Here is a 19,709-nt window from a genome sequence, read left to right as displayed (position 1 = left end):
TGCTTGAGCTTAGATTTGAATTGAGTTTTCCTTCATCTAACCCTGAATAACCTAGCCATTATTCTAAGCTACTACTTTAGGATTGCAATCCACTGAACAGAACATAGTTCTGAACAAACTTGCACAAGACTGGGCTGTAAATTTAGCAAAATGCCAAAGGATGTTCGCCTTCCCATCTAACACAGCTAGGCAAACTGGCCGCCTCTTCCACATGTTACTGAATACCTAGAACAAGACAGCATGGTAATCAGATCTCCTCTCTTTGAAGTGTTTACCTCCAGCAAAAGCACACCCCATGCTTTTCTGCCCAAGAGGGTCAGAGAGTTCTGCACACTTTCCCCTTCATCACTCCAGATATGGATTCAAAGAAAAGTGGGGTGGGGGTGGGGGAAGCAAGTAGGCAAGCCACACCCCTTCCCTTCAAATGATGTGCCCCAGTTAGGCCACCTTCAAAAACATCACTGACTGCCTTATTGTGGGAGCATCAGGTCTGAGGCCAAATGCAACCATCCAGGCCATCCAGGCTCTCTTTCTGTTCCTTGTAAAGTGTTTTTGCATCCTGTCCCCAGCCACACCCTCTCTGTTCTTCCTTGCCTAGAACGTGTCCTTGAAAGTTACCTGTCTTCAATCTGTTTGGCTGAGACCTGCACCCCATTTTTCTTCTCTTCCACTTTAGCCGTCACATTTTCCAGGATGGCTCTCTGGTTTTGTAAAGCTTCGTGGAGATGCCTGAACCTAGGAAAAGAAGAGAAGCCTTTTGTGTGTTTTTTTTATTTTTCTACTAATAAATTCATAAATTAACAGTGAGCAGTCTTCAGTTCAAATCCAACGCAAGAAGGATTTGCGCCTCTGGCATGTGGCCCCTGACAGACTGCCCATATGGGAACGTGATCCTCAGGCCAGAACATGTTCCCCATCCCTGAACCAGACAATGTGGGCAGGTTCATACATCACTTGTACTGTCTAGATTTGACTACTCAACGCGTAAATGACACACCACTAAATATGCAAACTGCCTCCCCTGAACAACAAAGTGCCTGAAAGGAGGGGACACCTTTGTCTTTGGTGTTTGACCCATGATGGCGCCTTCACATATGGAAGTCACACATGATGCAGTCAGGAAGTGTTAAATATACATGTTTGAAGATAGGGCAGATCTACAGCACACATTTAAAGCACATTCAACACACATCCAGAACACATGGACTCCCCCAAAGAACCCTGGGAACTGAGAATTTCCCCAGAGCTACTGTTCTCAGCACCTACACTTCCCATGATTATTTGGGGCAAGTTATGCACTTTAAACAGGTATGGGATGTGTTTTAAATGTATGGTGTGGATCTGCCCAAGGTTCAGTCAACCAAAAACTTTCCAGGAGACCCCAGCAGCTTTTCTACTGTCTTGGCATCATTATTCATGTACCACCCAGTCAAGGCCTGGACTACCAGATTATATGTGCAAATCTGGGTACATATTTGACAGCTGCCTTCTCCCAAAACTGTTTCCTGAACCACATTAGTTTTTTATTATTCATATTTATTCCACTAATATCAAAAATCACAATATCATTTGTAACTGCTACACAGACTGCTTCACCTTCCCTTCATAATCACAAATGTCTGTTAATTGCACACATGAGGATTTCATAAGTGTGTGCTGAAGAACTGAGGAAACCACAATAATTTTCATATGTGAAGTCAAAATCAGCTTTGCTCCAAATAACCTCCAAAGATTAATCTAAAACCTGCATTGGCCTATACTTTCCGTTGTTTCTCCAAATTCTTTCTCACTTTCATAGTATTCAAATGGGACACAAAATGTGCTCACAGCCCAATCCTGTCCAAACTAATTTGGAAGTTACCTCCATTGAGTACGATGAGACTTTTTCCCAAGAAAGGTTTCAATTCTGAACTGGGTCTTACCTCTAGGTAAGACAAGATGGTGTGGTAAGTGCATCATGTGAAAACAGTGGAAGTTTACATTGCATAGTGGGATGTGTGACCTTCTGTACAGCTGAAGAAACATTGTGATAGAAAAATAAAGTGGGGCAACCTTATCCTTTCAATCACTAGGCTCTTCCTTGTAGCACTAGACTAAGAACAAAGGACAATAAATATTTAGTACCTGTGTTCCTTGTGCTCCGTTAGAAGGCAGCAGCGGCAAGTGAGGGCGTCGCAGGTCTCGCAAAACAGTTTGAGTGTCTCTTGACTGTGCATTGGGCAGAACAAGGGAAATTCACTTGTTTCCCCATCAGCTCCTGGAAAGCAGGATTAATAAAAAATTACTCCAGAGGTATATAAAAATGCCATGGCATTTGCCTTAAGTTCTTGCCCTACTGCCATTCTACTGCTCTCCCCCTATTCTCTTGTAGTTTTATTAAGTTTGGAATAGAGCATGTAATCTGAGCAAATTTGCATTTATGGTTTACTTTCCTAATCTATTTTAAGCATGACACCAGAGTTTCTTTGGCGCACAATGTCAACAGCAAAGCAGAAAGAAGATCACCTATTCTGAGTATAATTTGCTTAATTCAACCACTAACCGATTCTGTTCTCAAAGCTCTGTATGAAATGCTTCAGCTTCCACTATAAGTATTTATCCATCCTCAGGCTACAATGCACATACGTTGAGTTCCGAAGTTTTCCCAAATCAGTAGGTGTATGTGATCTTCCTTTCCCCCAAGAAGCATGCCTAATAAATATTGATATGCACATGCATCAGATCCCTTAGTCCCTGTGAGATTGTTCTGATTCAATCACTTACTACTAGCTTCAAAGAAAGGAAAACTACCAGGCACTAATGGGAGTTGAGTATAAATATGGTCTTTTTCTTTTTCTTTTTCTTTCTTTTTCTTTTTTGTTACTGGCATGCCTGCCTCCTAGGACAGTTAAGGGGAAAGTCATTTACATTCTTAAGGCAAGTTTCCAGCCAAGTTCCCATTCCGAAGACTTGCTCAACTTCATTTCCTCAAATTCACAACCAGCTTTTGCCTCATCTAGATGTAATGTATAATACAGCATGTTACATACTTTATTAAACTGCCACTTGTATGTAGCAGTGTTGCATATTTTATTAGGGTATGCATTAACTTTGGTGCCATGTTTTCTTTTGATGGACATGTAGTTATCTGGCATCTTTCTTCTATGCTTATCACTGCATGAATTTTAAATGAACGAAATTAACAAATAATGAAAAGCTAGATTCTCCCAGTCTCATTTTGCATACTGAAGACAGGAATTGGGGGCCTTGATTCCAGAAAACATTTCAACAAAGGTGGGCAAAAATCCCCAGGGGATTTCTGAAGCTTCCTTCAGAAGTAAAGACCTTAAACACCTACACACTAAAGCTACTGATGCTCCCCACAAATCTCCACTACTTTGCCTGTGGAGAAAACATTCCAATATGTTATCTGTGTTGCATTTAGTTTCCAAGGAACTTGAGAGGACTCTGGAATGGGGTAGAGATTGCTGGAGGACTGACTTTGCATTCTAGTGCATTTGTAAGAATATTTTCCCCAGATGTAAGTGTCCCTTGGTGCACTCCTTGTTCTAAGGAAAACAGCCATTTTCTTCCTATATACATAGAAATGTAAGGTCGTTGGCATGCTCCGGTGTGACAACAGAATGGCAGGCAACAAGCAAGCAAACAAGCAGTGCAGGTGGCAGATGACACAAGTCAGATGTTTAATGGGGACAAGTGGCACTTCACTGTGAAGTTTGGAAAAACAGAACCGCATGAGATTACATTTCTACCTGAACATCCCTTCAATGGTATAGGCAAGAAATTGTCTCCTGTTTCCTTGCCATGCCCGTGCTCTTCTGTACACAAGCTGCATAGCCACTTGTTGCAGTTAGTACACAGACTGTGTGCAGGCCTCTTCTCTTTACATCCAGAGCAATTCTGCAATGACAACAAGAACAAGAACAACAGCTTAGACCTGAATAAAACTAAACTTAAATTTGGGGTGACTCCCATTAACTTACAGAGATGTCTAAACTTAATGCGAACGTGGAAGTTGGACTTTTTAAAGATTGCACATTTTTTACACTTTTGCAAGTCAAAAGCATGTTGAGGTACAGAAAATAATAATAAATAATATTTTTTTAATCTATATCCTGCCCTCCCCAGTCACTCTGGGAAGCTTTCAACATATATAAAAGCACAACAAAACACCAGAGATTGAATCTGCGGGCATCTGGATGCAAGACAGATTCTCTACCATTGAGCCACAGTCCTGATTACACAAAAAGAACAGTCATGCAAATATCTGTTTGCGGCACACGGTTGTGTATGAAAAGCTCTCTGCACACAACAGATGGCTGGGAGAATACCCTAGTAGACAGAGTATGTTTGGAAAGCGACAAAGCAGAGTTCAAACAATTCAGATAAACACTGTTAACAAAGCATTGAGGGGAAAGCATTCTGCATATATTTGAAGGCATTCTCTTCCCTTTTGCTTTGCATTTTCCATGGGTGTACCTGTTGGAAAGACATAGCAGGCTCAGCCCGGATGAGACCTTGCCAAATTAATCTTCGGTACACAGATAAGGAAAACACTCTCAAACATCAAATTGTGAAAAATTGTATATAAGCTGAGAAGCTTCTTATGGCTTGCCAAAAAGAAGAACTAGTGACTCACTGGAAAGATAGCAAGCATAAAAAATGACAGGCATATACATATAATATTCCTGGGTAGATATTTTGGATAGGAATGATTGATTCTCTGTTTATTATAAGCACACCGCAGCTGCATAGCTTAGTGTAAGGTTAGTTGTGCTATCTGATTTTTCGATGTGTGCGTTGATTCTACAACACTCTTAACTAAACATGTGGCGATTCCTGAACAAGGCAATGGGCAAAACAGGCTGCAGACTGGCATCCTGTCAACTTTTAATTCCAGGGTTGTGAAATATCAATAAATATTTTGGTTATTCCATTTACCTTATACCCTACATGGGGTTCCATGACAACTGATCAGCTGTATATGCTTACAGCTATTTTGTACTGTTTGTACACTGCCACCACAGCTGGAGGCAGCAGTACTTCTGAAAGCCACAGGAGGGAAGAGTGCCCTTTTGTTCGAATCCTGCTTTTAGGCTTCGTACAGGCATCTGGTTGGCCACTGTGAGAGAAGGATGCTGGACCAGATGGGCTATGGGCCCGATTCAACAGGCTCTTCTTATGTTCTCATGTACTACATATATTACAATTTCACAGTGTGATAATCTATACAGCGTGTTTTGCTATTAAGACTCTTTCCACAAGCTTTCCTCCTATTGCAGATAGCAGTCATGTGGGTCCCCAGTTCTAATAAGGACAATAGCAGGAGCAAAGGGTTAAAGCCACTCTCCCTGCACCTATGTCATTATATCAATCTGACTCAAGATTTTTGTTGTTGTTCCCAGGCATTTCTGTTAGGATGATGAACCCCCCAGAGGGTTATGGGGGCGTGCTGCAGGCTGTTCCAGGCAATGTTAGCTTTAAGTAGACTACAGCTATTACTTTTTGTCTTCAAAGTGCTTTTTAGATATGAAGCTTCCCTATGCTTTTCTGGAACTGACCTTCCAGTTTTATGCTTCCTCCTGGTTTCCTTGGCTCACCTTTGCAACAGAATGAAAAGGTGGCACATAGTTGCTAATGTGGACAGCTAAACAGTGAGAAACAAGCAAGCATCAAAGGCAGGGTGAAGAACACTGGAACTGCATTTTCCCTGAATGGCATTTTTATGGGAAGCACTTTCACAAATCATGAAATTAGACCCGCCTTTGACTCTACCTCACAGTCCTTGGACCCTAACCTCCAAATTTTGCAACGCAGAATGGTTTGCACATGTAGAGACATTATTAAGACTTTTTAGTATTAGTAATTATTATTAGTTATGATTCAATATAGAGGCATTTTCCTAGTAAAAGTGTTTTCCTAGCTGTTTTGAAAAAGTGAAGCAACAACATTATGAAATGAGATTTAGCACTGAGTGCGGTTATGTTTGTAAAACAGATGCATTTATGCGGCCATTTTTGCATTTGGTTTGCGCATCCCATTTTGGCTTTTGTGTTGACAAGTCACAAAATTTAGAGGCGATTGCCACTACCCAATGATATAAAGTAGCTCCTTCCCAAACTGAACAGCATTCAATCTTTATGAGGCGCAAGCTACACCCAGGTTTTAATCTTTTCCTGTCTACAGTAATCTGCCAGTTTGCCAACTAGATGACAGATAGTTGTTTCAACACTTTTGCACTTTCCAATTCTTATGTCATTCATCTTTGCAATAACCTAGTCAAGTAAATTAGACTGAGGCACAATACTCCAGGCAAAGGAAACACTCTTATTTGTATGCTACATCAAACTAGCTCTCAATAATCAAGACACTCCAATGTATTTTTTACAAGTTTGCTTGCAATTCCAAGCAGAGTGCTGGAAGCAAGTGGTTGCTTTACAGAATTACTAAATTTTTGAAATGAGCTGATATCGAGACTGGGGGGTGTCCGAAACGTTGAAATCTGGAGCTGCCTATATTTGTTACTATGTACTCTGATAATCCTCAACATGTAAATGTGTAAATAAACAAGAATACTGCAAAGATAGTACAAGTCTCTGTAGTATTCTCTCTTCCAAAGCAAAGGGATCCCATCAGGGCAACCCTGGTCTGAACTTCCAACTGTGTAGAAAAAGTAGAGGGGACGTTCAGGTAAAAAACTAAGCTAGGTCACTCTGTCACACACTAGTTACTTTTCTGTTAACTTTTCAAAGACTGCAATTGGTTTCTAGGCCGTGCTGCTTTATCTTTACTTCAAAGTCTTCAGCGAACCAGTATTATTTAATGAAAACAAATATAAAGCAATTGCAGAAGAGATTTTTCTTCTCTGTTGGTGATTCCTGTGCGGCACTTGTGATAAAAAAAATGTTTTTTACAGGCTCGTTAGGCTTCAAGGCAAACGTAGCCCCACAAAACCACAGTATTTGATTTCAGTTGGCAGTCCCAAAGCTGCCCGTTCCTTTTCCTTTCCATGCTGGCTACAAAGAATATACTTAGATTGATTCAAAGCAACCAGTAAAACTCTTTGTAAGGTGAACATTCTAGGCAGGGAAGCAACCTCAGCTGCAGCAGCCACATAAATGCTTATCTAATGCTTTTCATGCTAAAATAGCATCCCCTCCAACATGCTGCTGATCAAAATTGGGACGCTCATTTTTTGCTCCCAAGCTTTCGCGGGAGCCAGATAACTTGCATAAGACTTAAAAACAAGCGTCTTTTGGTCCGGTGCTCTGATGTGAGCTCACTGACTCGCGCCAGAGCACCAGACCCCCAAATGGGGATCATTCCATGATCCAATCAGAAGTCAGGATGGCTTCTGTGATTCTGGAGTGTCCTGCTCAAATCAGGAGGGTTGAAGAGTATGAAATAGTCTGCACCAATAATCTAAAATCACATCCACACCACACATGGCTTCCCCCAAAGAATCCTGAAAACTGCAATGCTCACTTCTGTAGTAAAAGAAACACCCTTGCCTTGCTGCTCCCTCCAGCCCTCCGCTTTCCCTCATTAACTTTCTGCCTCCCAAATGTTCTCACCGTATTTGCACTCCAGCCTTCTGCAACATAATGGGCTGTGCTGAAACATTAGGGGAACTATTGCATCATCAAACAGGGAACAGTTAGTTACCATAAGACAAATCCCTTAGGTTTGAAACTTGATCTGCCTACATTAACAGCCACCTGAGGGTGCTTCCAGGTGTCTGCTTCCTCTGTAGCATCTAAACTGGAAGCAGAATGGGGAAGTCTGCCTTATTTTCTCCACCAGCCCTGCTGCTGCCACCTTCTTCCCCACCTTTCCTGTTTATTTGTTTATTTGCCTGCAGACTGGGCCTCGTCCACGTTTAGCTTATGTGTTGCAAACATGCGCTGGATTATGGAGAAAGCTAGAGAGTTCCAGAAAGACATCTACTTCTGCTTCATTGACTATGCAAAAGCCTTTGACTGTGTCGACCACAGCAAACTATGGCAAGTTCTTAAAGAAATGGGAGTGCCTGATCACCTCATCTGTCTCCTGAGAAATCTCTATGTGGGACAAGAAGCTACAGTTAGAACTGGATATGGAACAACTGATTGGTTCAAAATTGGGAAAGGAGTACGACAAGGCTGCATTTTGTCTCCCTGCTTATTTAATTTGTATGCAGAATACATCATGCGAAAGGCTGGGCTGGATGAATCCCAAGCTGGAATTAAGATTGCCGGAAGAAATATCAACAACCTCAGATATGCAGATGACACAACCTTGATGGCAGAAAGTGAGGAGGAATTAAAGAACCTTTTAATGAGGGTGAAAGAGGAGAGCGCAAAATATGGTCTGAAGCTCAACATCAAAAAAACGAAGATCATGGCCACTGGTCCCATCACCTCCTGGCAAATAGAAGGGGAAGAAATGGAGGCAGTGAGAGATTTTACTTTCTTGGGCTCCATGATCACTGCAGATGGTGACAGCAGCCACAAAATTAAAAGACGCCTGCTTCTTGGGAGAAGGGCAATGACAGGCCTAGACAGCATCTTGAGAAGTAGAGACATCACCTTGCCAACAAAGGTCCGTATAGTTAAAGCCATGGTTTTCCCAGTAGTGATGTATGGAAGTGAGAGCTGGACCATAAAGAAGGCTGATCGCCGAAGAATTGATGCTTTTGAATTATGGTGCTGGAGAAGACTCTTGAGAGTCCCATGGACTGCAAGAAGATCAAACGCATCCATTCTTAAGGAAATCAGCCCTGAGTGCTCACTGGAAGGACAGATCGTGAAGCTGAGGCTCCAGTACTTTGGCCACCTCATGAGAAGAGAAGACTCCCTGGAGAAGACCCTGATGCTGGGAAAGATGGAGGGCACAAGGAGAAGGGGGCGACAGAGGACGAGATGGTTGGATAGTGTTTTCGAGGTTACCAGCATGAGTTTGACCAAACTGCGGGAGGTAGTGGAGGACAGAGGTGCCTGGCGTGCTCTGGTCCATGGGGTCACGAAGAGTCGGACACGACTAAACGACTAAACAACAACAACACAGCACATGGTGTTTTTAGGTGCTTAGTTAACATGGCATAGTGGGGTTAGTAGACTATGACTTGGTAGACTGGGGTTCAGTCTACTCAGCCACAAAACATAACATTCAAAACTCCATTCAGGTTGGGTTGTTGCAAGGATAAAATAGGGAGGGGGAGAACCAAGTAGGCCACCTTAAGTTCCTTGGGAGGAAAATGAGATATAAATGTAATACTCAATAAACAAAACAATCAGAGAAGGAAGTACCTCACAGAAGCTGATGATCCTATCATTGCCTTCTGCACTATCAATGCTATGCTGCCTGTACTTAACCTGAATGACCATTATTTGTGACAACTAATAGTGTTAAACCAAGGGAGTGGCTCATATTCACAGGAGACCCATTGACTGCCATTATTTTACTCCATTTATTTCAATGGGTGTACTCTTAAGTACACCTTGATTGTCTATTGCCCCTCATGTTGTTTCTGTGGCCACCAGGCGTGCTTCAGAATATTGTCCACTTACCCTCGCCATGGCTTGGTTTATTGTAGCAGAAGTCCCCAATAAATAAATTTTCAGCTACATTCCTTGGTAAATTGAAGTATCTGAAAACGGGACATGAGAAGATACCTAAGCAAAGAGATAGAAAAGAAGAACAGGTCAGGAAATAAAATAAACTGCTATTTCACAAACGAGTTTTAAAATATGTACACCAAAGCATGACAGTGGTACACCCACTCGGCTGGGACTGGCTGTGGAACTGTGTATCTATTTCTAAATATGCACAATGTGTGATGCAGAAGATTGGAGAAGGGACAGAGCTCAGTGGTACAGCACATGCGTTGCATGCCAAAGGTCTCAGGTTCAATCCCTGGCATCCCCAGGTAGAGTTGAGAAAGATTCCCATCTGAGACCCTGGAGAGGTTCATATTTACACTGCCAGTCAATGTAGACAATGCAGTGGAGACAATGCAGAAGCAGATAGACCAGTGGTCTCGCTTTAAATAAGGCAGGCTTCTGCTGTTGTATATTTCACAAAAACTTTGGTTTCAGGAAATGTGACCTTTTATCCTACAATTATAGTTTAAAAATTATGGACTTTAAAAAATAAGAGAATGAAAACATCATCTGTTATACACAGTAATGGATAAAATATGGCCACCCCATGATATTCATTTATCAAGGTTACATCAACCAATGCTCCACATTTATTATGCTCCCTCAGTTTGGTCAGCTGTATTCACTGCAAATCATGGAGTGTTTTCCTGCAAAGCTGTTTTCAGCTGGGGCAACAACATATGCTGATAATGGCTCCCAAGGGTTTGTTATTCAGCTAGAAATAGCTAGAGCTGATCGTCATCTTGCTTCCTTTTGGTGCTGACACACCTACTATCTGAGGATGCTACATATAAGCAGAGACGTGTAAGAGTATTCTCAGGGGATGGGGCTAGTATTTGCTTTATATTGATCACGGGAGCAATGACAGACCAGAGAGTTTACTTTACTTGTTTGTGCTTTTCACAGATGAGATAATTTCATAAACTACAGTAGTTTGAAACGTACCATGAACCCTTCAGTATGGCAAGTCTGTAATTATAAATAAATTCAATACATAGATTTAAGAGATAATTATAATACTGAAGTGTATTGTAGAAATAAGGTAAATTGATGAACTGCGAATGAATATTTGCCTTTGTCAATCCAAGTTCTCTAGGAGTTACAGAATTACATTCTTGCTTTCTGCTGAAACTTCTGAAAAATCGAAATTGAACCTCCATGTTTAGAGCAGTATACCTTCAATTATCATATGCTGAGGGCAAACAGGGGATGGCTAACTTAGGCTATGTACACACGCCCATTTATTTTGGATTTTATATACTCAAAACACTGGTTTGGGAAGCAGTACACACACAATGTTAGCCATAATCCTGTACCTATCCTGTTGTTTCTTATGATATACTACGTTTTTATGTCTTTCCCCAAAACAGCTTCAATCTGAGTTGAGAAAAAGAATAATGTTGTAGCATTTTAAGCTAGCAATGTTTTCACAGCCTAACATCTGTTGGGGGCAAGAATTCTGGATTATAAAGACTGCTAGTTCAGCCACGCAAGGCATTTCTTATGCTCTTAAAATCATACTTGTAGTTACTCTGACAACCACTTGGGCCTAGTTACTCAAAGATCAAAGTGACTGTATTACTCAATACATCAATTTTCCCCCTTTGTTTTTCAAGTGAAAATAGAATTGCAGACCTATATAAATAAATTTGCCTGTGATTGGTTCTTCTTTGCCTTGGGCGACGTATTTTTCAGGTTTAAATTATGGAAGCCTATTTAAAATTATGTATCTAGAAAAATGCACATATATAATTCCGTATGAAGTTGTCATCACTGTACAAGCGCTCTCTGTCTCTCTCATGTGAATGCTCTGCAGAATACTCAGCTATTAACTTGTCCATTACTCTTATGATTAATTAGATTTCTGCCAGTAATTCTCTAAGGTTTGTATGTTTTCCAGTTACTCAGCATTCATTGTCCTTGAATGCACATTCCTATAAGATCCTGCCGGTAAAAAAAGGCGATACTGACAATCTTTTGTTGATGCTGTCAGCAAAGCAGTTTTTCTGTTCAGTCCCCAGTATATTAGCACAATGAAATCTGCTTTAGATCACTCTTTTATTAGACTTCTTTCCAAATTCAAAAAGTATTTCATTATATTTGTATCCTGCTCTTCTACAACAAGCTCTGGGCAACATACACATGGAGGAATTCAATGCAACCCTTCTAAGACAACTCTTCCATTAGGGCAGGCATTTCACTTTGCCAGATGGAACAAGCCCGCCTCTTCTCACCCTGCACACTGTTCTAGTGGTTCTCCCCAAAACCCAAAATTGGGGGGGGGGGGCACAGGAGGAGGAGGAGAAACCCTGTGATACAAGTAGAAGCTCTTGTGCACTAGCTGAATCCCACCATGGTGATTGTCCCTTTTATCATAATAACCACGAATTGCTGGTTTTAACTGACAAAGAGCTGCATGGCTAAGGACCTCTTTCTGCCCATATGAGCCTACTTGGTCCCTGGGACCAACCTCTGAGCCCCTTCCCTGGGTGCCCATGCAAGAGATGTTTGGAGGGTGGCAGTTTTTTTCAGTGCGCCCTCACCCGATTGTGGAAGGCTTGACTGGTATATTTTGTCATCCTTCTGGTGCCAGGTGAAGATGTTTTTGCTCTCCAGAACATATGGACAGCACCAATGCTCTGACTTTTAGTCCTTTTGTGTGTGTTCATCCTTATATGGTAGGGGTAGTTTTTTATGTTGTTGGACAATGCACATTTTAAAGTACCTTTATTTCATTTTAATGGCTTTTTGTTGTATGTTGTCCCTGTAAATTGCTTTGGGGCTCCTTTAGTGTGAAGTGATGCAATAAACTAGGCCAAGAGAGAATAATTAGGACTAGTTCACCGTGAGGAACATAGGAAGCTGCCTTGGATTGCATCAGGCCATTGGTCCATGTTGTCTACACTGTTGTCAGTCTTGTCTGCACTGACTGGCAACATTGCTCCAGGGAGACTTTCCTAGTCCTACCTGGAGATGTGGGAGGTTGAACCTGGGACCCTACGCATGTTCTTGTTAGGATATTTCCGTTCCACCTTAAGAGAGAGCAGGCTTTGAGAGTCACAGAGTCTGCGCATGTCCTAGTCACAGGATGTTTATGCTTGCTGTTTCCTTTCGATTTCAGTCGGTCGGAGACACTGACACAGAACGGTCATGTTTTCCTTTGTTCTGTTCAACGCTAAATAAAGTCTGTAAATTATGCTCTCTTCTACGGTGCAAGCTTTCTGGCTGTGGTTTCTGCTGATAAAGAACAGTGTGCACAAGCCTGGAATGTGGCAATCTATTTCTGAGGCTTCGTGTCGCTAACTGCTGGATCTGCCTGGCTACGGGAGATCGATGGAAGTCCGGCAGCCGGCTTGGGGCCATGATGGACTATATCTCCCTGGCAGTTTCCCAACAGTTCTACTATTGAATGGCTGAGTAGGGGTTTGAAACTGTGCTTCCTATGAGTAATAGGGATATTTAAGCTGTCCTGTACAGAACATCTTGTTCCCATCCAAGAAAGCAAGGGATTACTGTATTTTACCATGTATAAGATGCCCTCATGTGTAAGACAACCCCTATTTTCTTTAACCCAAAATTAAGAAATTAAGTTCTTTAGCTTTTGGGGGTGGGGGAAGTGACTTCCACCAATCGCTCACCCACCTGCCCGCCAATGCCGATCGCTTGCCACAGCCACTACCGATCACACACCTCACCACAGCCGCCAATTGTCTGCCCGCTTGCCGCCACCAACAGCCCACCCGCCCACTTGCCATAGCCACCAATAGCCTGCCCGCCTCGCTACAGCTGCCAATCACCTGCTCAATTGCCACAGCCACAGCCAATCTCCATCAGGCCTTGCCACAGCCGCCAATCACCCGCCCAATCGCCACTGCCAGTCTCCTGCTTGCTGCTGCCATTATTCGCACGTCCCTCCTCTGCATTCACTATCCGTGCATAAGACGACACCCCATTTTTGCCTTTTTTATTTTTAGCAAAAAGCATTGTCTTATACACGGAAAAATACAGTAAGCATGGAAGATGATCTGATAGGGCTAACAAATGTTGCGATATCCAGCCCAAACTTTGCCTGCATAGAATTGTATCTACAGTTATTAGTTAAGCTTCTTAAGACAATGTTGCAGCAATACTGGCAGTTAAATCTTTCAATATAATAATGTTTTTCATATTTACATACCTTCCAGACGAGCTTATAACCCAGCAGGTGTACAGGAAGAACTAAGGAAGGATGTGCTGTGGCAACAGAATTGTTGTGCTATTGTCCCACCCATAATTTTATTTTCACATTATAAGATGGGCCTCACATTTGTATTCCTGCCTAAATTTCATCACTGCAAAAAAAAAAAAAAAATGGCTAGTAAGCAAAGCATCAACCAGAACTTATCTTGTTGTGGGGCCATTACACACAGTGATAAAAGCTACTATGCTTATTTTTCTAGGCTGCAAGCAACAGAGATGAAGGAATTAAAACAGCATAATGATACATATTCTCCATTGAACCACTTTTGCACCTAATTACCCAATTTCACTTGTAAGCTTTACAAGGCAAGAGCCTGCCTTTTTGGCTTGTGCTACTCTGTTAAGGGGACGCGAGTGGCGCTGTGGGTTAAACCACAGAGCCTAGGGCTTGCCGATCAGAAGGTCGGTGGTTCGAATCCCCGCAATGGGGTGAGCACCTGTTGCTCGGTCCCTGCTCCTGCCAACCTAGCAGTTCGAAAGCACATCAAAGTGCAAGTAGATAAATAGGTACCACTCCAGCGGGAAGGTAAACGGCGTTTCCGTGAGCTTCTCTGGTTCGCCAGAAGCGGCTTAGTCAGCCAATAAAGCGAGATGAGCACCGCAACCCCAGAGTCGGCCACGACTGGGCCTAATGGTCAGGGGTCCCTTTACCTTTACCTTTACTCTGTTAAGCACGATGGGAAAACCCAGGTAAGGACCCCAGATATGGGCTGCTTAAATTACCTGGGCATGGACCTGAGGGAAGCCCTCCTGCTCCATCAGCTCCTCCCCCTGGCCCAACCTACATCCAAATCTGCACTCCCATTTGCCAATCCTGGGCTCACATCCAGCTCCTGAAAGCTGGAGCGCCCCCGCCACTCATCTGTACAGCCACCCTCATCAGGGACTTAGGAGGCGCCTCTGCTGTCCTGCAACACCGCCACACTGAGGGTGAGCGGACTTGTGTTGCTCTGTGCACTATGATGGTGCTATAGGAAAAAGTAATAGCAACGTTTGAGTTCTAAATATCAGTCTGGAGTCCTGGGTGACATTTTTGAAGAGTGAAACACTGGACAAAATCTGAGCTGTGTATAAAATTTGACTGCACTCCATTAATATTATTTATTAAATTTGTACCCCACCCAGAGGGATTGACAACAGGTGATACAATCAAAGCAAGCAATAAGCCAGACTAAAATAAGAATGCAACTACAACAAAAACATGCAAGGTAATAAAGGAAGTAAAAGTAGGTAATAAAAAGAAGGTAATAAAACCGCTGAAACTAGACAAAGCCTGGGGCTGTGTACACATTCACATTTACTCTGCATCGAGTGCGTCCCCAGCGCTGGTTTGGGAAGTGGTGTACATCTGACATCCTGTATCTATACATTCATGAAATACTGCGTTTTTATGCATTTTTCTCCAAACCAGCTTCAATGTGAACTGAGAAAAAGAACAACCTAGGTGTGTTTTAAGCTGGCAATGTGTACACAGCCTGGGTTGTGTGGCTGTGAGAGAGAGTGTATGCACAATGCTTTCTAATTGTCACTGAGGCTCGTCCATACTTTGCATGTCCTGTGCCTAGAAAGCACGGGTCCAAGAGATTTTCTGCTTGTCCGGTGCATCTGCACCACCACTTTCCCCAGGAAAACCTGCATGTTACCGCTGAATCAAAGCAGGTGTCAATCCACTGAAAATCCGATTGCTGTTTGCTCCAATTCAGCACTAAGAGCAGGTTTCCTCAGGAGGAAGCGGCAGGACAAGCATAAATGTGGACAAGCCCTGAGTTTGAGTGTAACTGTGTTTTCCTACCATTTCTCTTGGCAGGCAGTTTCAAAGTGTGAAGGATCTCACCAAAGGCCTAGATGTGCACCCCTCAAATAACTAATATGCAGCAGTAGAGGCCAGTCCACAACCCACAAAGTACTTGATTTTGGGTCTGATTAACTCCACTTCAGCATAACACGTTTAGCTATTAAATGCAGTACATATCCCACCTCAAAGGATTAAATATTGCTAGTTTTGATTTGACTCTTTATACACATCTGTTTAGAGTCCAGATGGTTGCCTGGGGCAACACATGGGTCTAGTTGAGACTCTTGCCAGGGCTGCTTCACACCATTTTCCAATGGAGGTTTAGGCAGAATAGTTGTACAGCTGTCCTCTCCTATGTTCAGACTGGATGGGGTTAATCCTCTGAAGCACATATACCTCTGATCAACACGCTGGCAATAGGGAGGCTCCTATAAACAATTCAGTGAACTTGTTTGAAATGGCTTTTTGCTTCCCTTTTCTTAAGTGTCATATGGGTATGAGAGGACTGACAAATTCTGTTTTTCAAAAATTCTGCTGGCTGGGTGAGCCAGGGAGCACAACACAACAGACTCCAACAGGTCAGGTAGTGGAGGAAGTAGCAACAGGTTTCTGCTTGAGCCTTGTACCCAGTATTCCAGGCATGGTGGGTGGGTAAGTCTGTCCTCTGCACATCTACTATGGGGTGGAGAAGTAACATAGGGAATTTGGTCTGAGAGCAATGGACAGAGGGAGTGGACTAGGGGGGATTGAGTTGTAATGTAAAGAGGGCAGGGGAATTATTAACCATCCCTTTCCCCACTGCTATTCCACTTAATATACCCCTTTCTTATTCAGCTTATCACTAAAATAAGCAGCTATTTGGGTTTATTACACATGTCTCTGTGTTGCTTGGCATTTATTCTGCATTCATGGACGGAAGAATTGAAGCTCACATACTAAATAAAGATGATGCCTGCTTTTACTAAAATGATGATGGCCTTACTGGGAAAAATATAACAATATAGCAAATGTTTGGCTTTTACATAAACAATAACTGTCCCAAAGGCTTTGATTTTTTAAAAAAAACAAACAGGATTTTTTGTTTTTCTTGCAGATAACTGATTTGCTTTGATAATATTATGAGGAATAGAAAAGTAAATCCATCTGGCAAATTATCTTAAAACATGTCTTTCTTCATCTTTGGAATTTTAATCCTGCCTACCTAAGATCAGACTGTAGAACCTCGCACCCTCCCTCATCAGGATGCCGTCATGGGCCAAATTTGGGAAAGTGTGCATTTTTTTCCACATGGACACACAAGCCCATGCATGCTTGGACAGGCAAGGCAGACCTTTCTCCCATTTCTCTCAAAAGACTGTGTGTGCAGAAGCCACTTATTCAAACACAAATGTATTCCAAACATGTAAACACCGAAATGAGTCTGTATGTCTGAATCAGCCAGTGTATTTGGAGAACTGAGAGCTCTAGTGACCATGACCTTCAGGCCTCCTAGATAACCAAGGAGACTCCCAAACAGAAAAATGTAAAAAGCAAAAGGGCAACTGTTAAATAATGCTAAGTCTTAGGTAGATGCAGTTACTGCATTCGGCAAATCCCCTGTTTGATCGTCTGCCTAAATATCGGTAACAGCTTGCTTTTGGTCCACAGCAAATGTGTTTGCATCTTGCTGTCTGAATCTTTAACCCCACGGGATACAATTGACCTTCAGTTACCCTGGGCTGGCTAATCAAGCTCCACTTGCAATACTTGGTAATTTTAAACCTGTACATTGTAGAGATGCAGAACTCCCACTCCTACCCCCCCCCCCCCCCCGCTGCTGTCTGCTCTTATTACCTTCTAAACCTTAATGATGCTGCTCCCATTATCAATGCATTTTCCTTTGGAATGGCTATCCAAACTTAATCAGCATAACATGAAGCACGCCGGCAAAATAACCTCTCTGCCTGTTTACAGACAGTGAATCACAACTGACAGACAGCTGCTCCGACTAGAAATGGGAAGTGCTTATGCCACCCTCCTTGCAAACTGCTGCTAGGCTATGTTATTTATTCAGGAAAAAAATTACTTTTCATGTTGGCTTACCTGTTCTCTCTGGAAAGCAGCCACTTAAGAGAGGAGCACAAATAAGTGTCTCTTGGCTGAGGAAATGGGTTGTTACTAAGCAGAAGAGCGTGCACCGCGTAATCCCTGGAAACAGCTTTTACTGTACAGCGTCAGGAGTGCTGATGAGAGAAAATGACTAGACCTTCCCGGTGTTCATCTGGGGCTCCTTTCCTGTTTGGTAAAGCCCTCTTCAAAAACTAGGCTCAGAACAGAGACCATTAACGTGCCTTATATTCCCCTCTTACTTCTCAGTCTATGGTACGTTTTCTCAGCTGTTTTTCCAGATCAATAGAAAAAGAGGAAAAAAACAATTCCATGGTGAGACAGAAATGAGAGCAATCATTCTGTTTTTAGCCAGATCTTCTTTAAAAGGAAGCTCTCAATATGGCTTATAACAGATGCTTGCAAACGGAGACTATAGAGGTGTCTTATTATCAACCCATCAAGAAGAAATCACAAACAATAATTCACCCCAAGGTACATATTCAGCTACCTATGCAACTGCTGAACTTCAGAACTCAGTGTCATCTAAAGCCAAGGAAGGTATATTTCTGGAGCCTGTGCTTTACAGAAACCTCTTTTAAATACAGTATATCATTATTACACCTCTGCTGGTGGAGGAAAGAGTATTCAGCATTGCCCTAGAGAGCCACTGTTTGTACGTATGAAGAATGATGCAATCAGTACATCTAAAAAGCAATCCAACATGGGATTGTACAACTCAAACAACAATGTATGAATATCAATAGACCAAATACAGTTCTGGGGTTATCACCATGTCCAAATTAGGATATCTTAATTTCTGTAAAACGTAGCTCATCAGTCTTGAAAATACTGTTACCTCTTCACATGGATTGATGCTATTTATACTTTTGATTGAAAGAGGCAGGGAAGAATATACGCAGGATCCACTTCTTTTGAAGCTTTCCCGATACCTGTTTTGAACTGAATCCAAGCTTCTTTTAAAAAGACAAAAATGAGATGCTGTAGAAAAATTGCATTATTAAAGAGAACTCTGACTGAAGTAATGAAACTCCTTAGGTCATCTTCAGATGTGGTTAAATTTGGCTTCATATTTTTCCCATCTATAAACCGAATTTTAAAACTGTATGGTCAAGGACACTGGTTTTTAAATGGTGACCCATGGTGTACTTGTTTTTTATGTCTTGGAACCCCAAGGGGCGTAGCTCAGTGGTACAGCATCTGCTTTGCATGTTGAAGTGGCAGGGCTGGGAACATCCTCTTTCTGAAACCCTGGGTAGACCCTCCCATCAATGTAGACAGGACAAAGGGTCTGACTTAGTATAAGGCAGTTTTTATGTTCCTGAATTTCTAAAACAATGGCATAAATAACAGGGAAATGTTTGTACCCTTTTCCTGAGCAAACAGTTCCCAAACAGCAAATTATGACTAAATTTCTTCAGACATCCCCTTCCGCAAAAAAAAAAAAAAAGCTATACTGAAAGTGTGAGGTAAAAATTAAGTGTTGAGGTACTCGTGCAGCCCACTTGGTATGAAAAGTTGGGCCGCCCTGTGCAAAATGACTTCTACAAGATAAGGGCAGGAAGCTAGCCTGCTTCTTGTGGTTGGTTGCAAAACAGACTATACTTTCTGTTGAATAACCTGCTGTACAACAAGCTTCTGCTAGCACAACTGTTGTGCTGGATTTTATATTGCACAACCATTATTCTCACCCCTATGATAACACAACAGCGTGGTCAGAGAACATTGAATCCAGGCCTTTGAGTTGAACATGAGGATTGGTTTATGTGGTGTTTTGGCCACAGGTGCCGTAAGAGTGATACTACACCAAGGAAACAGTTTTGTGTTTTTAAAGTGTTCTTTAAAAGCCTCCGCTGAAACATAGAGCTCATGTTAGTGACCTGAACCACCAGCCTTAAACCTGTTTATTGAACATTCATTCCAATTTG

At 42.2% G+C, this 19,709-nt stretch overlaps 1 protein-coding gene across 2 annotated transcripts in view; it reads right to left on the bottom strand.

The window, feature by feature from the left end:
- The window catches only part of TRIM66 (tripartite motif containing 66), a 64,767-nt gene that overhangs the window by 38,461 nt on the left and 6,597 nt on the right, over nt 1-19,709 (bottom strand). The window contains exons 1-5 of one of the 2 annotated variants that reach the window (XM_028731974.2): nt 17,758-18,238; nt 9,549-9,653; nt 3,753-3,900; nt 2,125-2,257; nt 619-735 (exon numbers count right to left, since the gene is read on the bottom strand). In XM_028731974.2, the coding sequence (XP_028587807.2) occupies nt 619-735; nt 2,125-2,257; nt 3,753-3,900; nt 9,549-9,557 (407 nt within the window). In that variant the 5' untranslated portion in view covers nt 9,558-9,653; nt 17,758-18,238. Of the gene's footprint in view, nt 1-618; nt 736-2,124; nt 2,258-3,752; nt 3,901-9,548; nt 9,654-17,757; nt 18,239-19,709 lie in introns of those variants that run through there. The other variant, XM_028731948.2, reaches the window with a different exon arrangement.

This window comes from Podarcis muralis, chromosome 1, assembly GCF_964188315.1.
Source record: "Podarcis muralis chromosome 1, rPodMur119.hap1.1, whole genome shotgun sequence".
NCBI lineage: Eukaryota > Metazoa > Chordata > Lepidosauria > Squamata > Lacertidae > Podarcis > Podarcis muralis.
The sequence above is the reverse complement of the archived record's forward strand: the minus strand, read 5'-3'. Positions and strand labels throughout refer to the sequence as shown.